We start from the raw sequence: 22,620 nt of genomic DNA on the forward strand, positions 1-22,620 counted from the left end.
GGTGGTTGGTCTAAATATATGTTTGGTAGGTTTTAGGGTGGGGCAGCTCCCCTAGGTACTCCATCAGAAATTTGGATACCAAATTTTTGTTTTTAGGGTACACAAAATTTCGCTTAAATCGCACCACCCATCTCCGGATCTGGCGTTTCTGAAAATTAGGGTAAGGGGGAGGGTCCGCCGCGCCCCCCCCCCCTTCAGATATCAAAAATTTTAGTACCCTATTTTGACCACGGGGTCATTATGCACAATCTGTGAAAATTTCAAGAAAATCGGTTCAACCGTCACTGAGTCTATGAGGAACACACAAACATACAAACAAACACAAATTAATTTTTATATATAAGTTTTAGCCATGCAAACGGGTTTATTTGGGATTTAAAAATAAAAACTGCAAAAATGGGATTTATTTTTGTTCGGTAAAACCTGCAAGACAACACACTTAAATCTCGAAAAAGGCCATAAATCCGGATTTTGTTGCCAATGTAAACGTATTTCAAGCTTTGAAAATTCAATCTTTAACTCAGCAAACAAATTTTTGCTTTGACGTGTTGCCTTTTGAAGTATTTCTAGATAGCCTACATATACATTAAAAATTTGCTCAGCAATCAATTTTGCTAAAACGCTTTAGAATACTTTTTTAACCACAGTGACATTCCACACAGTCACAGATATTTTCATAGCTTTTCATGATGACTGAGGTGTTGTTTTACGACTTCATTCATTATATTTCATTATCTGGCAATTATTGTTACACCAACATCATTGAATTCTAATGGCCACATTCCTAGAGAGCTTTTTCGAGGCTGAGGCTTGACAGCAGTGTTTTTGTTTCCTTTGTGTCGTTATAGCCAAAATGGCCATAAACTTAAAAGCATTTTTTCCATTTAATACGACAAACAATCACAAGTCGTTGTTCGACATTAAGACGAAGAGTCGTAAAGCAACAAAGATGCACTCTCGTAAAAAGTAGAAATTTTAACAAAAACTCTCATTAAAAGGCTTACATTTCGCCATGCGGAGCGCTTGAAAAAGTGCCAAAGCTTATTATCAGACACTCAACAGACTCAACCCTTAAATTGTCGAGCAAAATTAAATTAACGGAAAATAAGCCCACATCATATGACATAAGTTAATTAAAGGACAACGCTGAATGGAATAGTTGCCAACAATATTAGAAATTGGTGGTCAGCTGTTTCCAATTATCAACAGTGGAATTGTGTTAGTGTCAAATTAAAGCCAAAAATGTGTGTGTAAAAAAAATCCAAGAACCATTTGTCTTGTGTCCCAGTCAAACTCTATCGAACAATAATTTTTCAAAGATGTAAACGCTTGATCTACCCTTTTAACAATATTTGCAACAAACATGGGACCTATCGACGATTGATTCCTGCAACGACTATGGCGACAATATGGGTTTCATATCAAAGCAAATCATTGAAAACGTATCTTCTGAGAAACAATCGAAATATTGGCTTGAGTAGTGTTCAAGCAATGGTGGTTTTTATACCCACCACCATAGGATGGGGGTATACTAATGTAGTTATTCCGTTTGTAACACCTCGAAATATAGATATAGATCGTCTCGACATTCGGAGTCGATCTAGCCATGTCTGTCTGCTAGCTGCTTGAAATTTTGCATAGGTACTTACGGACCAAGTACGGTCCAAATCAGTCTACCGGTCTCTCGATTATCCTTGTTTGGTTCCTAGAAGCTTTAATTTTTGCTGTTTTGACAGAAGTATGGTAGCAGAATCCATGGTAGTGGGTTCCCAATCCCATTGGATGGTAAGCGGAAAAGGTGCTGAACCATTGGTGCGAAGTCTGGTGTGACGTTACTGAAAAAACTTTAAATCGCAATCTTGGAAGCAGTTTTAATAACATTTTCTACGTGAAATATTGCTCCAAATTTTTGAGTAAATCTCACTGGCGTAAGGTGGTGAAGCAATCGAGGAGGTACCACAGTTCCTCAGGTTAAGGTTATTTAAATTTATCAGCAGGTAAATTTACCGTCTGTCAAAATTACGATAGCGGTCGAACGCGTCACGCTAGCCGCTTGATACTTAATACGCAGATACTTAACATTAATGTAGGTCGCTGGGGATTGCAAATGGGCCATATCGGTTCAGATTTGGATATATCCACCATATAAACCGATCTCCTGATTTGACTTCTTGAGACCCCGGAAGCCAAAATTTTCATCCGATTTGGCAACTATGCTATGTGCGGTCCAAATCGGTCTATAACCTGATATAGCTCCCATATAAACCGATCTGCCGATTTGACTTCTTGAGCCACAATTGACCTGAGAGCCACAATTTTTGTCCGATTTGGCTGAAATATGTAGAATAAAATTATGCTCTTCAAATAAATTTATTTTGTAAAAATTTTTAGCATAATCCATGGTGGTGGGTTCCCAAGATTCGGCCCGACGAAACATAGCACGCTTTTACTGTTTAGCTTAAAATGCTAATTTAGAGAAAATCGTATCGTAAAATAAGAATCAATCAGCAATCGAAATTTTAAACGGATGGTCGTGTCCGTTAGTTCTTAGGAAATTAAATTTAATCGGACAATATCCGATTCGGCAGAAAATGTGTTTTTGCTTTGCAATAGCATTTGACTGGTTTCCCAGATCGCGATTTCGTTTGGTGCCACATCAAACTCATCACAAGGATGTTGTAAAAAAAGATGTCTTCTAGGTTGAAACTAAGCTTTTTGACCGGATTCTACTCGTCTCGAAAGAGAAATAGAAATGAAAATTATTAAATCAAATGATCTTCGCCTTACGGAGCAAATAAAAACCTTAAAAATAATTATTAATTAATATTTTTTTTATGCAACATTCATATTTAATAGATTTATGTTATATTTAATTATGTTAAAAATAATTAATTAATGGACTTTGTTCAACATTCACATCTTCCAATCCATCGCTTTTGGACATGCTCTTTCCAAAGAAAGTAATAGATTTGTTTTTTTTTTTTTTTTTTGCTACCAAGGCAAACTTTTATTTTTAACTAAACCGTGAAGCTGATATCGCCTAGCAACCGACCAGGCACAACCCAAGAGCATTTACAAAGGAGGGGAATTTGTTGCCAATAAAGCAATACAAGAATAATATCTTGGTCTCAAGCGTAGAAATATTAACGTGTGCACGCATGCGTAAAGCATTGATTGTTCGCCTTTGAGTCGGTGGGCTGGTTTTCTGAGCCATTGTTAGCCACCAACCAGAGTTAGGAAACTACTAGGAAGAAAACATAAACTTTTGGTCGTTATGATGGCATCACAACAACACTGAAATGTGCCCCCAAACAAAAACTTCAAAGTCCAGCAACAGCATACTGTCAGCATATGCAGATTGAACGCGCAACAACAACATAGCAGAACGTGGCAGCAGCATCTTGAATGCTACAAACAGCACTCGAAAAAAGTGAATCGTAATAGTTTGACATTTTGTTCTGACATAGTTACCCAAGTTTTCAATCAAATGAGTGCTGTCCATTTCTGTAAAAAACTATGCATTATAGAAAATAGTCAGATAAGCATTTCTTATGTGCTTTGGCCAGGGTTATAGATAAAGTGGAACTTTATGAAAATGCTTTAAGTTGACCACGTTTCGTAATTTGTACACATATCAACCACCATCAAATGTGTGGTATACTAATGTTGGCCACTCCGTATGCAATGCATCAAAATATTCATCCCAAACCCTATAAAGTATCGTCGCACCTGTTACACAGAATCGAAGAAAAAACAAGTTAAGGCGTGCTAAGTTCGGCTGGGCCGAATCTTATTTGTTAAGTTCTTTTGCCGATATCTCAAAGGCTAATGGATATGAATTGCTGTTCTATTTTAGCTATACAAAGTTATGAACTATATGGAGCCATACTTGGAGACCAAAGTGGAATTCATTTTGCAAAAAATTTCAGCCAAATCGGATAAGAATTGCGCCCTATAATAAGAATTGCTCTCTCTAGAGGCTCAAGAAGTATAATCGGGAGATCAGTTTGTATTGGAGCTATATCAAGTTATGAACCGATTTGAACCAGATGTTGATGGTCAAACCAAAACACTTCATGCTAAACTTCCCCAAATCGTATAATAATTGCGACCTTTATCGGCTCAAGAAGTCAATATTTGAAATCGGTTTATATGGGAGATATATTAGGTTATGAACCGATTTGAGTGGTATTAATTGCGCCCTCTGGCGTCTCAAGAAGTCAAGATCCGAGATCGATTTATATGGGAGCTATGTCATGAACCGATTTGCTTGTGACTCTGTAATTGCATTCTTTCTTCTGTCAGTTATCAGCCGTTACTTTTAGCTTGCTTTAGAAAAAAAGTGTAAAAAAAGTATATTTGATTAAAGTTCATTCTAAGTTTTATTAAAAATGCATTTACTTTCTTTTAAATGTATATATATATATATACATTTATATATACTTTGTTGGGTCTCAGATCAATATTTCGATGTGTTTTCAAACGGAATGATAAAATTATTATACCCCCATCCCATGGTGCCTTGATTTTGCGAATTTGCTGAAAAACTGTATATTAGGTCAATAACTACTACGAACATCTCATATGCTTATGGGTCACATAGGCAGACGATTTCTCTTCTAAGCTTCAAAGAATAAATGGTAGACGAGTATTTCCTCATATAACTTTGTTGAAATACACAACACAACATAATCTCAACATGGACCATTTCTATGATCTGACCTTTGGGCGTGTAAATGGTGTTTTTTTATTCTACAGCAACTCACTTTACAAGCGCTTTCAATAAATGTTTTGTCAGTGTACCTTGAGAAGAGTCACCGGCATTTAGGAGCACACTATTGCCGCGTTAGACTGATTTATTATGAACCATGGCAGATTTTATGGATTTGAGCATTTAGATTGACGTCGGAAGATATTCACACCTTGTTAAAAACTTATTAAACGTGTAACATGTATGAAAATCGGTAAAGCCGTTTCAGCAACAGCAACAACTAAACCAGCATTACCAGGAACCAGACCAAGGCAACCCCATTGATTTGGCATCGATAGCAACGCCAAAAGCATTGCCTGTCATCAAAAGAGATCATTGGACTCGGTTTGGCATTCGTGTCGGCATTGAATGAAGCTGAGGCTATGATTTTATTTATTCTAAAGAGGTGGACCCTTCACAGAACAATTACCCAGGGTTGGTGTTGGATTCACTCATAGAGATGTTTTTCTTAAAATAGAATAAAAGTAAGTCTTTTATTCTCAGCGGCATGTACATATTGGTGTGGTAGGTTGGTGCTTGATACGCGCACGTGGGAGTTGCCAGTCTACACTGCACTCAGGTCGTGTGTGATGGGCTTCGTTTAATTTGATGGACAAAAAGTCGACTTTATGGCTTCATTAGTGGAACCGCCTTCATCTGCATCGTTGTCAAAAGCCTCTTGAGAATATCTCTGCCACAAAATAGTCATTCCTCATTGATGCATCTGTTATAGTCTTCCTTCGAAGACGAGCGCCAATGCATGCATTCTTCAGGGGTCGCAGAGAAAACAAAGGAGAAAAATCTTAAATTTGCTATGCTGTCTGCATGAAAGAGGACATCAAGTTTTTGCCGCCTTACCCACTTCAGAGTTTTTCTGTTATGACAGAAAACAGAGCAAACAACAGAACCAAAAGTAAATCCCCCTAACCTTATAATCAAACCGCCTGCTGATTCGGTTGGCCGTTGAAAAGATCACGTTCACAGTATTAAGTAAATTGTTACTTACGTGGAGGACTTCACTCGTATGCTCGTACACATATAGGTTGTGAAGTTTATATATAACAAATAGTCATAAACCGATTGTGAACTGGCTGAAAGAAATTTAATTTGCATTCGTCAGAAAGACGAACACCTCTTTTTCCCATTCGACTTTTTTTGAAATCACCTAGATAATGAGAATATCTCAAAAAACGTCATCCCTTTATATCACCTTAAAATGTTGGTCTTTGACCATATTAAGTAGATATGTATAGCCATGAGCGACAAAATGGGCACAGCGCCTAGACAGACAAATACAGGATCCTAAAGCGCACAAGATGCGATCTAAATTTATGGTTTATAGCAATTTTTTATTGCATATACACTGCAAAAACAATTCCTGTTACGAATATGTAAACGTGCACAAAGTCCAATTTTAATTCGTTTTAAAAATGTAGTAGAAGTCAATGTGTAAAATTTCCAATTTCTACCAACGTCGGTTTATATGGCAGCTATATCAGGTTATGTGCCATACTAAGCACAGTTGTTGGAAGTGGTACCAAAACACCTCATGCAAAATTTCAGCCAAATTAGATGAGAATTGCGCCCCCCAGTGACTCAAGAAGTCAAGATCCAAGATCGGTTTATATGGCAGCTATACCAGGTTATGAGCCGATTTGAATCATACTTTGCACTGTTGTTGCAAAGTACACCACGTGCAAAATTACAGCCAAATCGGATAAGAATTGCGCCTTCTAAAAGCTGAAAAAGTCAAGACCCCAGATCGGTTTATTTCGCAGCTATATTAGGATATGAACCGATTTTAACCATACTTAACACAGTTGTTGGAATTGATATTAAAACACCACGTGCAAAATTTCAGTCAAATCGGACGAGAATTGCGTCCTCTAGAGCCTCAAGAAGTCAAGACCCAAGATGACAGCTATACCAAAACATGGACCAATTTGGCCCATTTATAATCCCAACCGATCTACCCTAGTAAAAAGTATTTGTGCACAATTTCAAGCGCCTAGCTTTACAACTTCGACATTTAGCGTGCTTTCGACAGACAGACGGACATGGCTAGATCGTCTTATCGTGTCATCACGAACAAGAATATATATACGTTATGGGGTCTTAGGCGCATATTTCGAGGTGTTACAAACAGAATGACGAAATTAGTATACGCCCATCCTATGGTGAAGGGTATAAAAATATGAATTCAACGCTTTTTTGTTGGACTCGAAAAAAAATTGTAACTCGATAACTTAAACCCAATTTTTGACAAAATTAAATAATTTCCAAATTATTTTTTGGAGTTTATATCATTTTCTGTTTTGGGAGTTATTTCATAATTAAATAATATCCAAACAATATAGGCGAAATAAACCCCCCAAAAAAAAGATGAAATATTCCCCAAATTACTTTTGGTGGTTATTTTATTTTTTTTTTTTGCGTCGGGGGTTTTTTTCGTAGTGCTGTTATTCTTATTTTTGTTTATACCCTCAAAATAACCCAAAATGACAAATCTGATCATAAAATTTGGGGTATATATCTGGGGGAATGCCCCACCTAAACAACGAAACCCCAAAACTCACCGAAACGGGCAAATATATACCGATCGACTAGATACGATTTAGATTTAAGACTCATATCGTACCGATCGGTAAAGGTTAGGTTAGGTTGAAAAAAAGGTGCAGATGTTAATCCGCCCCATGCCACTATGGACATAGACCTATGCCAGTAATCCGAGCGCACAACAAGCCGATTACTGGCTTGGATGGCATAAGGCGGATTAACATCCGCACCCTCTTTTCAACCTAACCTATACCGATCGGTACAATATGGGGCTTAAATCTAAGTTATATGGTAAGGTATAAGACACAAAGACAAAATTTACCTCCCAAACCGCTTTTAACGGAATCTAGTATTTAAATATAGCCTTGCGCGAAGGTTATATAAAAAGGGCCCTAAGAAAGTTTGGAATGAGAACCCGCAGGCAGAGCTAGCCTATTACTTCCATTCCCATTTGGAATTTCCCATGCCCCAGATATGCTATTGTTGTGTAATGACTCGACAATTCTTCATACTGATTGTCCAAATGTTAACGGCATAACTAATGGTCCAGGACGAGCGTCGTTAATAACGCTTTCTCCCCTCCTTCAAAAACCTTGTACCACTTGTGAATAATTTTCTGAATCAGGGTCCAGAAGCCATATGCCATTCATACTTCATTTCATTTTTTTCACACAAAATGTAACGCAAATCTTTTTAAAAGTTTTAAATGCATACATAAATATTTCAAAGCCAAATAATGAAATGGTAAAAACGCAATAGCGAAAAAGTCAAAAGTTGTTGTTGTAAATTCTAACTTTCTAATTGTAACTTTTATTTAAATTCCATGTATGTGTGTTATTATGTAGTATATGAGTGCGTAATTTTATGGTTGCCCAAAAAGTGATTGCGGATTTACATTTGTTTGTTTGGCGTCAATTTTAATATGGAGCCCACAAAGGAGGATTTTCGTCATATTTTACTTTATTATTTCCGTAAAGGAAAAAACGCGGAGTAGGTTGCTAAAAAGTTACGAGATGTGTAGAGTGATAAAGTCTTAAAAGGAAGACAGTGTCAAAATTGGTTTCGCAAATTCCGTTCTGGAGATTTTTCACTTAAAGATGAGCCACGTTCAGGTCGGCCAAATGAAGTTGATGATGACCAAATCAAAGCATTAATCGAATTGGATCGTCATGTAACTGAGCGTGAGATAGGAGAGAAGTTAAATATACCAAAATCAACCGTTCATTATCACATAAAAAGTCTTGGACTGGTGAAAAAGCTTGATATTTGGGTACCACATGTATTGAAAGAAATTCATTTCACAAACCGAATCAACGCTGGTGATATGCACCTTAAACGCAATGAATTCGAAAACGAATCATAACTGGAGAAAAATGGATTGCTTACAACAACGTTAGTCAAAAACGATCATGGTCCAAGCATGGTGAACCAGCTCAAACCACTTCAAAGGCTGATATCCACCAAAAGAAGGTTATGCTGTCTGTTTGGTGGGATTGGAAGGGTGTGGTATATTTTGAGCTGCTTCCAAGGAACCAAACGATTAATTCGGATGTTTACTGTCAACAATTGGACAAATTGAATACAGCCATCAAGGAGAAGCGACCAGAATTGGTCAATCGTAAAGGTGTCATATTCCACCAGGACAACGCTAGACCGCACACATCTTTGGTCACTCGCCAAAAACTGAGTGAGCTTGGCTGGGAACTTTTGATGCATCCACCATATAGCCCTGACCTTGCACCATCAGACTACCATTTATTTCGATCTTTGCAGAACTCCTTAAATGGTAAAACTTTCGGCAATGATGAGGCTATAAAATCGCACTTGGTTCAGTTTTTTGCAGATAAAGGCCAGAAGTTCTATGACCGTGGAATACTAAATTTGCCAGGAAGATGGCAAAAGGTTATCGAACAAAATGGCAATTATATAATTGATTAAAGTTTATTCTAAGTTTTATTAAAAATCCATTTACTTTCTTTTAAAAATCCGCAATTACTTTTTGGGCAACCCAATCATAAGTACATACGTATATGCATACTTGTTCGGGGCAACATTTAAAGAACATTTGCTTCTGGATTCTCGATAATTCCATTTGAGGTTCTATGGAAATGAAACATGCCAAATATTCTGTTTTTTCAGTTGCGAAAATAAACAAACACAATTAAATTAGATAATTTAATAATAGTAAGAGGGATGGTGTGACTAACCATACTTGATCAAATTTGAAATTTTAATAGTAAATAAATAAAAACAAGTAAGAAGAGGAAAAAGGGGGGCGGTGCCGGCTGTATAATACCCTGATATCATTCTCAACCGAATTTAATGGGCTTCGATGGAAGTTTTCAAATAGGTTAGAAAACAATCGGCCTCAAATTTCGAGCAAATGTGTTCAAAATAGGCTGAGGTATGTATTTATATGGAAGCTAAATATATCTGAACCGATGTTGATCAAGTTAAACAAAATGTGAACAGTCATAAGAGAGTTATATGTGCCAATCAGTTGACAAATGACCACATTATGGCAAATTACTCAAGTCGGACGTACAAGTAGATGACAGCTTATCTAAAACAATTTCGACCACACTATTAAGTTATCGTGGTAGTCGTCGAGTAAAGTGTTGTGCACATATATGGGAAGAATAATGAAACAAGTAAAAGCGTGCTAAGTTCGGCCTAACCGAATCTTATATACCCTCCTCTATCGATCGCATTTGTCGAGTTCTTTTCCGGTATCTCTTTTAAGATAAACAAAGGATAAAAGAAAAGAATTGCTTTGCTAATTGCACTGAATGTTGGAGACCACAATAGAAGTATATGTGTAAAATTTCAGCCAATTCGAATAAGAATTTGGCCTTTTAGGGGCTTAAGAAGTAAAATCGGTCGGGAGATCGGTTTATAGGGGAGCTGTATCAGGCTAAAGACCGATTCAGACCATATTTGACACGTATGTTGCAGGTCATGGAAGAAGCCGTTGTACAAAATTTAGGCCAAGTCGGATAATAATTAGGCCTTCTTGAGGCTCAAGAAGTCAAAATTCCGGATAGGTTCATATGGCATGGCATATTTGGCACAGTTGTTGAAAGTCATAACAAAATAACTCATGCAAAATTTCAGCCAAATCGGATAGGAATTGCACCCTCTAGAGGATAAAGAAGTCTGATTCAAGATCGGTTTATATGGCAGCTATATCAGATTATGGACCGATTTAAATCATATTTGGCACAGATGTTGCAAGTCATCGCGGAAAAATTCAGCCAAATCGGATAGGAATTACGCCCTCTAGGGGCTCAAGAAGTCAAGACCCCGGATGGGTTTATATGACAGATATATCAGGTTATGGACCGATTTGAACCATACTCGACACAGTTGTTGGAAATCATAACAAAACACCTCATGGAAAATGTCAGCCAAATCGGATATGAATTGCGTCCTCTCGTGGCTAAAGAAGTCAAGATCCCAGATCGGTTTATATGGCAGCTATATCAAAACATGGACCGGTATAGCCCATTTACAATCCCAACTGACCTACACTAGTAAGAAGTATTTGTGCAAAATTTCAAGGGAATAGCTTTACTCCTTCGAAAGTTAGCGTGCTTTCGACAGACAGACGGACGGACGGACAGACGAACGGACGGACAGACGAACGGACATGGCTAGATCGACATAAAATGTCACGGCGATCAAGAACATTCGGATCATTACCTTGTTGCAGCAAAGGTTCGCACCCGTTTGAACATGGCGAGGAAAGTACGATCTGTCATAGCCAATTAAAGTAAAGTAAGTCTCATATATATAAATCGTCCGATTTTCACATCTTGTGCCACTATTAGCGCATTTATTGACCAATCGTGCCAAACTTTTTTACAACGCTTTCCTCGACGACTACCACAATATCTAAGAAGTTCCCTCGAAATCGGTGCAAATTTAGAATAGCCGCCATGTATATATTCGCCACAATTGGATTAATATTGCAATAAAGTGCTCATTTGTTAACTGATTCTCTCGAAATTTGGAAGGAAGGATTTCTTACCAAAATTCTGCAAAGAAGTCTGGAGGTATTCCAAAGACATACGCGATAGCTTTCAAATTTACACGGCATGCCATTGGCGAACATGTCATCACCTTGCACTTGTACCACTTATATAAGCCGTGTTGAAAGAGTGCTTAAATAATACCTTCTAAAATACAGCTGAAAACAGGCCTCTTTTTCTTCATATTTGGAATGTCTTAAATGACAAACAAAATTAAAACAAGTAAAAGCGTGCTAAGTTCGGCCGGGCCGAATCTTATATACCCTCCACCATGGAGCGCATTTGTCAGTTCTATTCCCGGCATCTCTTCTTAGGCAAAAAATGATATAAGAAAAGAAAGAAAGAAAAATCTTCTATTAGAGCGATATCAAGATATGATCCCGTTTAGACCACGATTAAATTATATGTTGGAGACCTGTGTAAAATGTCAGCCAATTCGAATAAGAATTGCGCCCTTTGGGGGCTCAAAAAGTAAAATAGAGAGATCGATTTATATGGGAACTGTATCGGGCTATAGACCGATTCAGACCATAATAAACACGTATGTTGATGGTCATGAGAGGATCCGTCGTACAAAATTTCAGGCAAATCGGATAAGAATTGCGCTCTCTAGAGGCCCAAGAAGTCAAGACCCAAGATCGGTTTATATGGCAGCTATATCAGGTTATAGACCGATGTGAACCATACTTGGCACAGTTGATGGATATCATAACAAAACACATCGTGCAAAATTTCATTCCAATCGGATAGTAATTGCGCACGTTAGAGGCTCAAGAAGTCAAGACCCCAGATCGGTTTATATGGCAGCTATATCAGGTTATGGACCAATTTGAACCATACTTGGCATAATTGTTGGATATAATAACGAAACACGTCGTGCAAGATTTCATTCCAATCGGATAAGAATTGCGCACTCTAGAGGCTCAAGAAGTCAAGACCCAAGATCGGTTTATATGGCAGCTATATCAAAACATGGACCGATATGGCCCATTTACAATACCAACCGACCTACACTAATAAGAAGTATTTGTGCAAAATTTCAAGCGGCTAGCTTTACTCCTTCGGAAGTTAGCGTGCTTTCGACAGACAGACGGACGGACGGACGGACGGACGGACGGACGGACAGACGGACGGACATGGCTAGATCGACATAAAATTTCACGACGATCAAGAATATATATACTTTATGGGGTCTCAGACGAATATTTCGAGTAGTTACAATCAGAATGACGAAATTAGTATACCCCCCATCTTATGGTGGAGGGTATAAAAAAAGTTTTTTGTTTATTTTGCATTTAAATGTTTTTGTTTCTATTAAACTTCTAATTTTTTACCATTTTTCCATATTAGAGCTACATTTACCTTTTGTCGCCAGAGTGTTTTCTACCCACACCCAATATTTCGTTCACGCGTAAAGTATTTAGGAACATTTTTTATCCGATATCGATGAAATTTGAAACAGTGAGTTTTGGTAGACCTCTACACTTTCCTGTTGACTGTCCAGATCGGACCATATTTAGATATAGCTGTCATATAGACCGATCTCCCGATCTCTCTAGAGTATTGAGCCCATAAAATGAGATTTTTTTCCGATTTCGGTCAAATTTGAAACAGTGTGTTTTGGTAGACCCCTACACCTTTTTGTGGACTGTGGTCCAGATCGGACCATATTTGGATATAGCTGCCATATAGACCGATATAGACTGGATGGCGAATCTAATTTTTTTTTGTTTTGCACAAATCAAGTCCTAATCAAGGAACACATAGTGGTATAGACCAAAAAAAAAACCACAGTTAAAGGCGATATATGTTTTTCAAATTTCATTTAAAACGCATCTAATCATATCCTTTTTACAAAAGAAACAAGTAAGTGGTATGTACCCGTCCTGGGTACCTACCACCATGGATTCTCTCTAAAAATATATGTACCTCTATTAATTCAGTTCGTATTTGAATGATTATTCTGCAACAATCAAATCGGGTGTTGATTTCGGCTTTTATCATGTCAAGGAGTCATATCGATTTGAAAATGAAAATAAAAGTGAAAATTTGGGTCAAATCCGGGGGTCGGTTAATATGGGGGCTATATCACTATACAGACCTATTCGGATCAAATGTTGGAAGTCTTTGTGGCACATTTTAGTCAAATCGGACAAAATTAATGCCACAAAGGGCTCAAGAAGTAAAACTGGGATTCAGTTTATATGGGGGCTATATATGCAAATCTGAACCGATATGGCCCATTTGCAATCCCCAACGACCAAATTCGATAAAATGCAAAATTTCAAGCTGACATATTTATTCGTTCCGACCGACATAGCTAAATCCAATCAGCAAATGATTCTAAGCCCGGTATACTTATCAATTGGTTTAGCTCTTATCTTCCTTAGCTTTGCAAACAATTGCAAAAAGTTATAATACCCTGCACCACAGTGGTGTTGTAGGGTGTAAGAAGTAAACTAAAGAGAACAAGTAAAAGCGTGCTAAGTTCGCCCGGGCCGAATCTTACACCATAGACCGCATTTGTCGAGTTCTTTTCCCGATATCTCCTTTTAGGCAAACAATGGATAAAAGAAAGTAATTGATTTAATATTGGAGTTATAGTCCGATTCGGACCAAATTATATTGAATGTTGGAGACCATAGTAGAAGTCATTGTGTAGCATTTCGAGTAAGAATTGCGCCATGTAGGGGCTCAAGAAGTAAAATAAGTAGACCGGTTAAAATTCGAGCTGCATCAGGCTAAAGACCGATGCGGACCATATTTTATACGTATGTTGAAGGTCATGATAGAAGCCGTAGTACAAAATTTCAGCCAAATCGGGTAATTACGCCCTCTGGAGGGTCAAGAAGTCAAGATCCCAGATCGGTTTATATGGCAGCTATATCAGGTTATGGATCGATTCGAACCATATTTGACACAGTTGTAAGAAGTCATAACAAAACACATCATGCAAAATTTCAGCCAAATCGGATAAGAATTGCGCCCTCTAGTGCCTCAAGAAGTCAAGATTTAAGATAGGTTTATATGGCAACTATATCAGGTTATGGACCTTATATAGCTGCCACAGTTGTTGAAAGTCATATCGAAACACGTTGTTCATCCAAATCGGATAGCAATTGCGCCCTCTAGACGCTCAAAAAGTCAAGACCCTAGATGGGTTTACGTGACAGCTACCCCAGGTTATGGACCATACTCAGCACAGTTGTTGGAAGTCATAATAAAGCACCTCATGCAAAATTTCAGCCAAATCGAATAAGAATTGTGCCCTCTAGTGGCTCAAGAAGTCAAGATCCAAGATCTGTTTATGTGGCAGCTATATCAAAACATGGACCGATATAGCCCATTTATAATCCCAACCGACCTTTACTAATAAGAAGTATTTGTGCAAATTTTCAAGCGGATAGCTTTACGCCTTCGAAAGTTAGCGTGCTTTCGACAGACTGACGGATGGACGAACGGCCGGACGGACATGGCTAGATCGACTTAAATTGTCATGACGATCAAGAATATATATAATTTATGGGGTCTTAGACGAATATTTCGAGGAGTACAAACAGAATGACGAAATCCCATCCTATGGTAAAAAAAAACATGGGTACAAAAACATATTACATCATATCCATTTAGCCATATTCGGAGAATTTGACTAGTGGCATTTTCATTGGCTGAAAAAATGCTGTCTTTTAGGCCTTCTATAATGCAAGATGCTAGTTGATGCTAAGTAGAGTGTGTATGTGTATGAGCTCTCTTGTAAGGTCAATTTTCATTAGTTTTAAAGAGAGGGGCAACTGTTTTCCGCCTCTGAGATAATACCTAAGAAGTTTGGTCGAAATCGGTTCAGATTAAGATATATCTGTCATATATATGTTCGTCCGACTGTGGGTAATTTGCAATAATGTTGACACTTGTCAATCGTAATTAGTACAGTTGGAACATATTTGCTCGAGAGTTGATACGAATTGCTTAATAACCCATCTGAAAACATCCGCCGATGTCCATCAAAATTGGTTCAGAATTAGACATGGCTCCCACTTTGTACTTGTAGGGTAGGTGTAGGGTATTACACAGTCGACACCGCCCGACTTTGTCTTTCCTTATTGGTTTTTCTAATGATCAAGTGTCACCCTGCAAAGGGTGGACATGGGTCTCAAGTTATATACAACTTCACGTACATAAATGACCAAATTTGCATTTATTGAACCGTAACTACAACAGACCATTTATCAGCAAATATTTGCGAAAACTGTACTTCTTTTAATGACTGTCAACATTGTCATGTACGAGTATTGTATGAAAGAGAAAAGCCTTACAAGCAGGAGGGGTAGATCACGCTGTTAGCCGCGTGCTCCGATTGCCAGTGCGGGATCGTGAGTTCGATTATCACCAGAGACCTGGACTGTCGCTTCTGTGATCACAATGGACTAAAATTGCCTAACCAGTTTCTGTTCAGAAAATAGACTGCAACGTCAACCTAATCTAAAGTAACAGCGTCCTTAAATATGTGTATTTTAGAAATAAAGATACAATGTTTTTTTTTTCATGAAAAATACGAAATTGGAAGTGATTTGTAAATAAAATGTTTTACCCATTACTGTTTTGGCTTAAAATTTGAAAACCATTAAGTTTTAGAATTTCTTGAGTATGTAGACATTAGCATATTGATCGTCTCACTAGTCTGAGTGGAATTAGTGCTCTCTGTCCGCCTGACTTTCAAAGCAAAGACAGAAGCCCACTAATATCGGGCTTGTAAGCCTGGCTATTAACTGGGTCCCAACTACCCACCGGCGGTATGTACACGTTGTATAGCTCTATCTCGGCAGTACCGGACCTGGCTGCTATCCACTAGCGCCAGGCGCAGGCGAGTGGGGCCTATACTGCACGGAATGGTGTATCACGATGGCCAATCCCCCACCTTTGCTCCTTAAGCGATCCTTAGCACATTGTATCCCTGACAACTGCGCAGGCTGCAGGTGTTAGTCAGCTTTGTCTCTTGAATCGCTGCAACCAATATGCTTTTCGGACTGATACTATCTCGTCGATCTTGCCTCTCAGACCATTGCAATTTCAATGCAGAAAGATACACTTCCCGGCACTGACCAGGCAATATTGACGCACGGAAGAGGTCGGAAGGGTCACATAGTCCGACGGGACCAGGATGTGCCTCTTCCATGACGAAAAAAGGACGAACACGTTGAAATGTGATTGTCAATGTTAGTTTTATTCGTATCACACTAGGTGCATCTTTAACAAATGTAAAAATTGGCATGTCATAAGACAAGCACATATGTACATATAGTGTGATAGAAGCTTTAGAAGAGGGGAAACTAGATATGTTATTTCAACCATCATGGAAATGCGTAATGCTATATGTTTGAAATATAATTATATATATACTACGTATAAAATGTGATAACTGTCCACAAACAAATTTAACGAATGAAATGAACCAGACAATAAACGCTAAAAAAATTACTCAATGCCGACATGCTGTGTTATATGTGTATGTAAATGTTGTGTAAAAAATCCACAGACTCTTTAACCAGAGCAAAAACCCCAGCTTTCAATGAAAACTGACACATTTTCACTTCTGTTTTAATCTCCATCCATATGAACAACTTCACATTTAAAGAAATATTTACTTTATGACTCTCAGACTGTTGTTCCAATTCAACGAATAAAACATTGCGTTGACAAATGTTCTGGTTGGGAAAAAACCCCCCTTTTTTATACCCACCACCGAAGGATGGGTGTATATTAATTTTTTCATACCGTTTGCAACACATCGAAATATGCATTTCCGACCCTATAAAGTTTATGTATTCTTTCACGACTTAAAGTCTAAGACCATCTAGCCATGTCCGACCGTCTGTTCCCCTGTCTGTTGAAATCACGTTACAGTCTCTAAAAACAGAGATATTGAGCTTAAACTGTGCACAGATTATTTTTTTTTTTTTTTTTGTCCATTGGCAGGTTAAGTTTGAAGATGGGCTATATCGGACTATATCTTGATATAGCTCCGATATAAGGTCATAGGTCCATTAAAAGCGCATTTATTGTCCGATTTCGCTAAAATTTGGAATATCGAATTGTGTAAGGCCCTTCGAAATAACTGTTCAATACGATTCAGACCAGATTTGAGTAAAGCTTCCATATATACCGATCTCCCAATTCAAGTTCTAAGGCCCTTTAAAGGTGAATTTATTAACCGGTTTTGTTGAAATTAAGCACAATGAGTGGTCAAGGTCGGTCTACAGTTGGATGCAGCTGGCATATAGACCGATCTCTCAATTTAAGTTCGTAGACCCATAATAAGCGTATTTATTGTCCGAGTTTGCTGAAATTTGGTACAGTGAATTGTATTAAGCCCCTCGTTATCCCAGTTCTATACGGCGCAGAACGATCTAGATTTGGATGTAGCTGCCATATATACAGATCTCCCGATTAAAGGTTTTAGGCCCATGAAAGGTGTATTAATTTCGCTAAATATTTAGCATAATGAGTTGTGTTAGGCCCCTCGACATTCATGGTCAAGATCAGGCTATATTTAGATTTAGCTGTCATATATACAGATCTCCCAATTTAAGTTCTGGGACCATAAAATCCAGTTTATTACTTGACTATATTAGGCAATTTGATATTCGTGTTCAATATGACCATATTGATGATAGATCGGTCTATATTTAAATATAACTGCAATATAAACCGATCTTCCGATTTAAGGCCTTGGACCTATAACAGACGCATTTATTGCCCGATATCGCAAAAATTGGCACAGTGAACCCTTTTAAGCTCTTCGACATTCTTGCCCTACATGGGGCAGATAGGTCTATATAATAATGATTGGTGATTTTTTAAGAGCTATAGGAAAGTTAAAAAAAAACACACACACACACATAAAATTCATATGATTCAATGTCTATCTTTCAGTCTGTATAGACACAGGACATAATGACCAGGTAGTGTACAGAAAACACTGAGTACTATTTCTTCTATTTTTTTTTCACTATCTGTCAACGAATTTTGATTGAGTGTGCATTACAGTTAAGAACCATACACACACATACAACGAACAAATAATAAACACAAAAGCAGAGTTGCACTAATCACTAATTTGGGCAGATAGTACAATGTGCATTCAAAATTTTGTTGTTGGGCAACTACTCCTACCAGTAAATGAATATATCTTGTAAAGACATGTGCTTTAACATAGACCTACAAAAAATAGTCTAAAGGTGTTAAATCGCACGATCTAGGCGGCCAATTAACCGGTCCCGAACGTGAAAAAAATGTTCACCAAACTCGCCTCTCAATCAGTCCATTGTTACGCGTGTTGTGTGGCATGTGGCACCGTCTTGTTGAAACTACATGCCATGCAAGCCAAGCCATTGCATTTTGGGCAAAAAGAGATGGATATCATCTCACGGTAGCGCTCACCATAACAGTTACGTTCGCATCATTTTGAAGAAGTACGGTCCAATGATGCCACCAGCCCATAAACCGCACCAAACTGTGACTTCTTCGGGATGCATTGGTAGCTCCTGCAATGCTCCTGGCTATTCTTTTCTCCAAAATCCACATTTCTGCTTATTTACGTACCAATTGAACCAACAACGCATTTTGATAATAAAATTCATTGATATGCAAGCGTTGTTCGTTTGTATGACGATTCATGGTTAAATTGTAGACCAAACTGGAGACGTTTGACAGTGCAACAAAACACGAAACGTGCGTGAGCTGTTTAGACCAGTGTTGCCCATCTCCCGATTTAAGTTCTTAGGCCCATAAAAGATGCATGTTTTAACTGATAAAGTTGGCACAAAGTGTTGTGCTACACCATTACATAGCCTCCCTGAATATGTGTGAAGATTGGACTACATTAGGATAAAGCTGCTATGGGTTCATAAATTATGCATTTTCACCGTACTATGAAGAAATGTGGTTAATATATATACCCGAGGTGGGGGGTATCCAAAGTTCGGCCCGGCCAAACGTAATAACTTTTTGCTTGTTAATATTCGAGAATAGTCCTATAACTGCAATTCAATAGGTAACTACGATATGGGTCGGATGTTTTTAGAGCTACTGGTATATGTACGGCTGATTTCGGATGTTTGTGTAGTTGGTTAGATTTTCGTCGCTGAATTGCACATTGTTTTGAAGAATTCCAATACACGCCGTAAATAAATTAAAGTAAGCAATAAAACAAAAAATACTACTTGTTTTGCACTTGTTTGTTCAATTTTTGCACAGAGCCAGAGCCATCTCCCACCCATTGAGCTCAGTATACCGAAACGTTTTGAGCAGAAAACATCGTCACAGGAAAACACATACCGCCAATACATTTGCTTCCGAACGATGGCTATCAGGAAAGCGTTAGTTGTTTTGCTTATCAGCTTTTTGTGCTCAGCACACGCCCGCTCAGTTTCTGTGGTTGGTGATGTCTTCATCGAAGTCGACGCTGGTAAGTAACTTGGGGCCCGGTGATGTTGCTGTGGTACTTTTTAATATAGTCTTCCCTTAACTAGACAAATTTCGATGCGACAAAATTGAATGTCCTTTGAATGCCGAGTATTGTGTGGTCACCAAGCAAAAGCATCCAAATGATGCCTCAGTCTTGCTGCGTTCCAATACCTGTTTTGCGATGTCCGGCGAAGAACTGGTAAAGTCAGTATTTAATGAACCTATTGATCCCAATACGCAGATTCAGCTGACGTTACAAGCTAACCGCAGTGGAGGCATCAGCTCAATCAACTCCCTCAACTCCCTACAAACTATAACTACCGGCGACTTCGATGAGGAAGCATTTAATGCCCAAATGAATAATTTCAAAGAGAATTTCAGCCGCGGTATGGCAAATCTTAACAACGGTTTGATGGCGATGAGCAACAGGATGCAGAATATGTTCGGTGGAAAATAATTTCGGTCGAATGAAAATATATCAGAAAAAATTCCAACAGAAAATAATTTATATAAACTAAACGCAAAACCAAAATTATTTGATATATAGTACATATAACATAATTGTATTGTAAACCTTTTTTGGGAAAATCTCCCGCAAAACTTTCAACTTCTACACTTATAAAACTATATTCCAGAAATACGACAAAGACTACAATCATGGCTACACTCAAAGCTTAATGAAGCCTTAAAATAGGTTTATTTGACAGTTCTTTAAGGGAAATCTGTCACATGAACCCATTTCAAATCTATATTAAGTTTTGTGAATGAGGTCGTAATCCTTTACGGAAAGCTCTCATTTATATTCCAATACTTGTGTGTATCCCAAAAATTCTAAATAAATAAAGCATAACTTCTAATTTGTAGATTTTTTTTATATTCAATGGGTAAGATTACTGGATAAAAAGTTGGCATATATTATTTTTTCTCTATTAATGTAGAAATATCGAAAAAATAATCATGATTTGAGTTATATCAACATTTCGTTTTTCCCGAAATTTTTTAATGATTACTTTTTTTAGATCATAGAGTTGGAAGCAAAAAACTTGCTTACTTGTGAAATAATTTTCATAAAAGTGTTATGATGTCATTGAGATTTTTCTAGTGCTTCAAATATGAAGCACTAGACAGTTTCTTGCTCTTATAATGCCACATCTCCTGTACTGCCTTGAGGTATATTTTATATATATATAGTAGTTCGCAAAATCTTTAAATCCCGTGATCCAATATTTCTGGTAAATATTTTCTCATTTTCTCACTCTACTCGAGTTAATCAAATACTCATACCAAGAGTTCTACCTCTGGCCACAACCACAGCCACCATAACCCAGACGCTGTTGCATATCCCAGCGTCAATAAGGTATTCCATAAAGATTATCATGGCCAGGAAACCAGGACTGCAATACGAACGTTTGACTCTCGAACAGTTGATTCTATTTTTTGAAAACCTTGTTTTTTTTGTATAAAAAAAAGAAAAAGAGAAATAAATTAGGTAGGGACAACATAAGTGCCTTTTTTTCTTTTTACTCACCCGTTGGTTGTGATGCAGACTTTGACCTAAACATGAACTCGTCGTTAGGTTAGTTTGTAAAAATTCAAAGGATATTTTCTTGTCTCTTTCAGCCTATGTTGACCCCACTGTGCTGAAGAAGCAGCACAACAGAAAACCCCTGAACAGAAACAAAAAAATACTCTTTAGACTAAAACTAACTATGACAACTACACTTGAACTAGACAATACTTACCAAAGACTAGACGGCCGGACGGACAGACCAGAACTCGAAGGGACCTTATTGACAGCAAAGGCCGCCGCCAATGCCGCATTCTACACTGGCAGTTCATTAACATTCATCCAAAGCTGACGAAGCGACGCAAACCATCTAAAAAGAGGGGAAATTCCAAAATTTTTAATATTGGTTTTTTTGTTGAAATAAAATTTCTTTATAAAAAAGGATAGTTAGACTTTTGAAAATTTATGTATTCGACCCGTTGATATATGTGAGGCTTGCATGTCAAATCAAATCAAATGCAGTTGGCTTGGATACTTCTATCCAAAATTCATAAAATACGCTTTACCATTTATACTGCCCTACATTACATGCTTCTTCAACGCCATTTTAACCACTGGAGATACATCCGTCTGCATGGAAAAATTCACAAATAATACCAGCGCCCGAGTTAAAAAAATGGTTTTTGAAACGATAATCCATAAGCAAGTTAGTACCGCCTTTTATTCAGCAAACAGCCTGGGTTCAAACCGAGACACAGATATTAGATCTAGGATATATGATGGACAGGTAACATGTCTTGTACTGTTGGATCATTCAAAAGCTTTTGACTGGGTTCATCATGATATGATGTGCCTAAAACTGAAGCATTATTTTAATTTTTCCGCCTCTGCTGTGTTTTTAGTTAAAAATTATCTCTGTCAAGGAACTCAATCAGTTGCAATCAAAGATTTAATTCTGGGACCTTATAAATATAAATTCCTCAATGCCGACATATATGTATGTGTAAATATTTTTACAAAATATCCACAAACATTTCCAATCGGGGCAAAAACCGCAGCTGTAAATGAAAACTGATGTTTCTCTCATTGCTCTCAGTACAAACAACTTAATATTTAAAGTAATAATTATTTTATGACTCAGACTGTTGTTCTAGTTCAACGAATAAAACACTGCGCCGTGTGAGGGTACAAAAAACAAATAAAAAGTGCTAAGTTCGGCCATGCCGAATCTTGGATACCCACCACCATGGATTCCGCTAAAAAGTTGCCTTTTTTAACTCAGTTCGTAGTTAATTTATTTTACAACAATCAAA

The 22,620-nt window shown here is 37.7% G+C and overlaps 2 protein-coding genes and 2 long non-coding RNA genes across 9 annotated transcripts in view; 2 read left to right on the forward strand and 2 right to left on the reverse strand.

The window, feature by feature from the left end:
* The window catches only part of LOC131994356 (uncharacterized), a 38,835-nt gene extending 21,868 nt beyond the window's left edge, over nt 1-16,967 (reverse strand). The window contains exon 1 of the long non-coding RNA XR_009396659.1: nt 16,814-16,967. This is a non-coding gene — a long non-coding RNA (uncharacterized LOC131994356). The remainder of the gene's footprint in view (nt 1-16,813) is intronic.
* The window catches only part of LOC106096158 (cyclic AMP response element-binding protein A), a 326,488-nt gene that overhangs the window by 183,996 nt on the left and 119,872 nt on the right, over nt 1-22,620 (forward strand). The gene's annotated exons all lie outside the window — the stretch shown is intronic.
* Nucleotides 904-20,657, forward strand: LOC106096161 (uncharacterized). 2 transcript variants are annotated; one of them, XM_013263756.2, is made up of 3 exons: nt 904-1,218; nt 19,591-19,801; nt 19,866-20,657. In XM_013263756.2, the coding sequence occupies exons 2-3, from the start codon at nt 19,696-19,698 to the stop codon at nt 20,255-20,257; spliced, it is 498 nt and encodes a 165-aa protein (XP_013119210.1). In that variant the 5' UTR covers nt 904-1,218; nt 19,591-19,695; the 3' UTR covers nt 20,258-20,657. The 2 variants fall into 2 exon arrangements, with proteins under 2 accessions (XP_013119210.1, XP_013119212.1); XM_013263758.2 differs by lacking the exon at nt 904-1,218 and adding an exon at nt 19,454-19,530.
* Nucleotides 20,930-22,395, reverse strand: LOC106096164 (uncharacterized). Its single transcript, XR_009396656.1, has 3 exons — nt 21,543-22,395; nt 21,329-21,354; nt 20,930-21,245 (listed from the first exon to the last, which is right to left on the reverse strand). It is a non-coding gene; the product is annotated as an uncharacterized LOC106096164 (long non-coding RNA).

This window comes from Stomoxys calcitrans, chromosome 1 (assembly GCF_963082655.1).
Source record: "Stomoxys calcitrans chromosome 1, idStoCalc2.1, whole genome shotgun sequence".
Classification (NCBI taxonomy): domain Eukaryota; kingdom Metazoa; phylum Arthropoda; class Insecta; order Diptera; family Muscidae; genus Stomoxys; species Stomoxys calcitrans.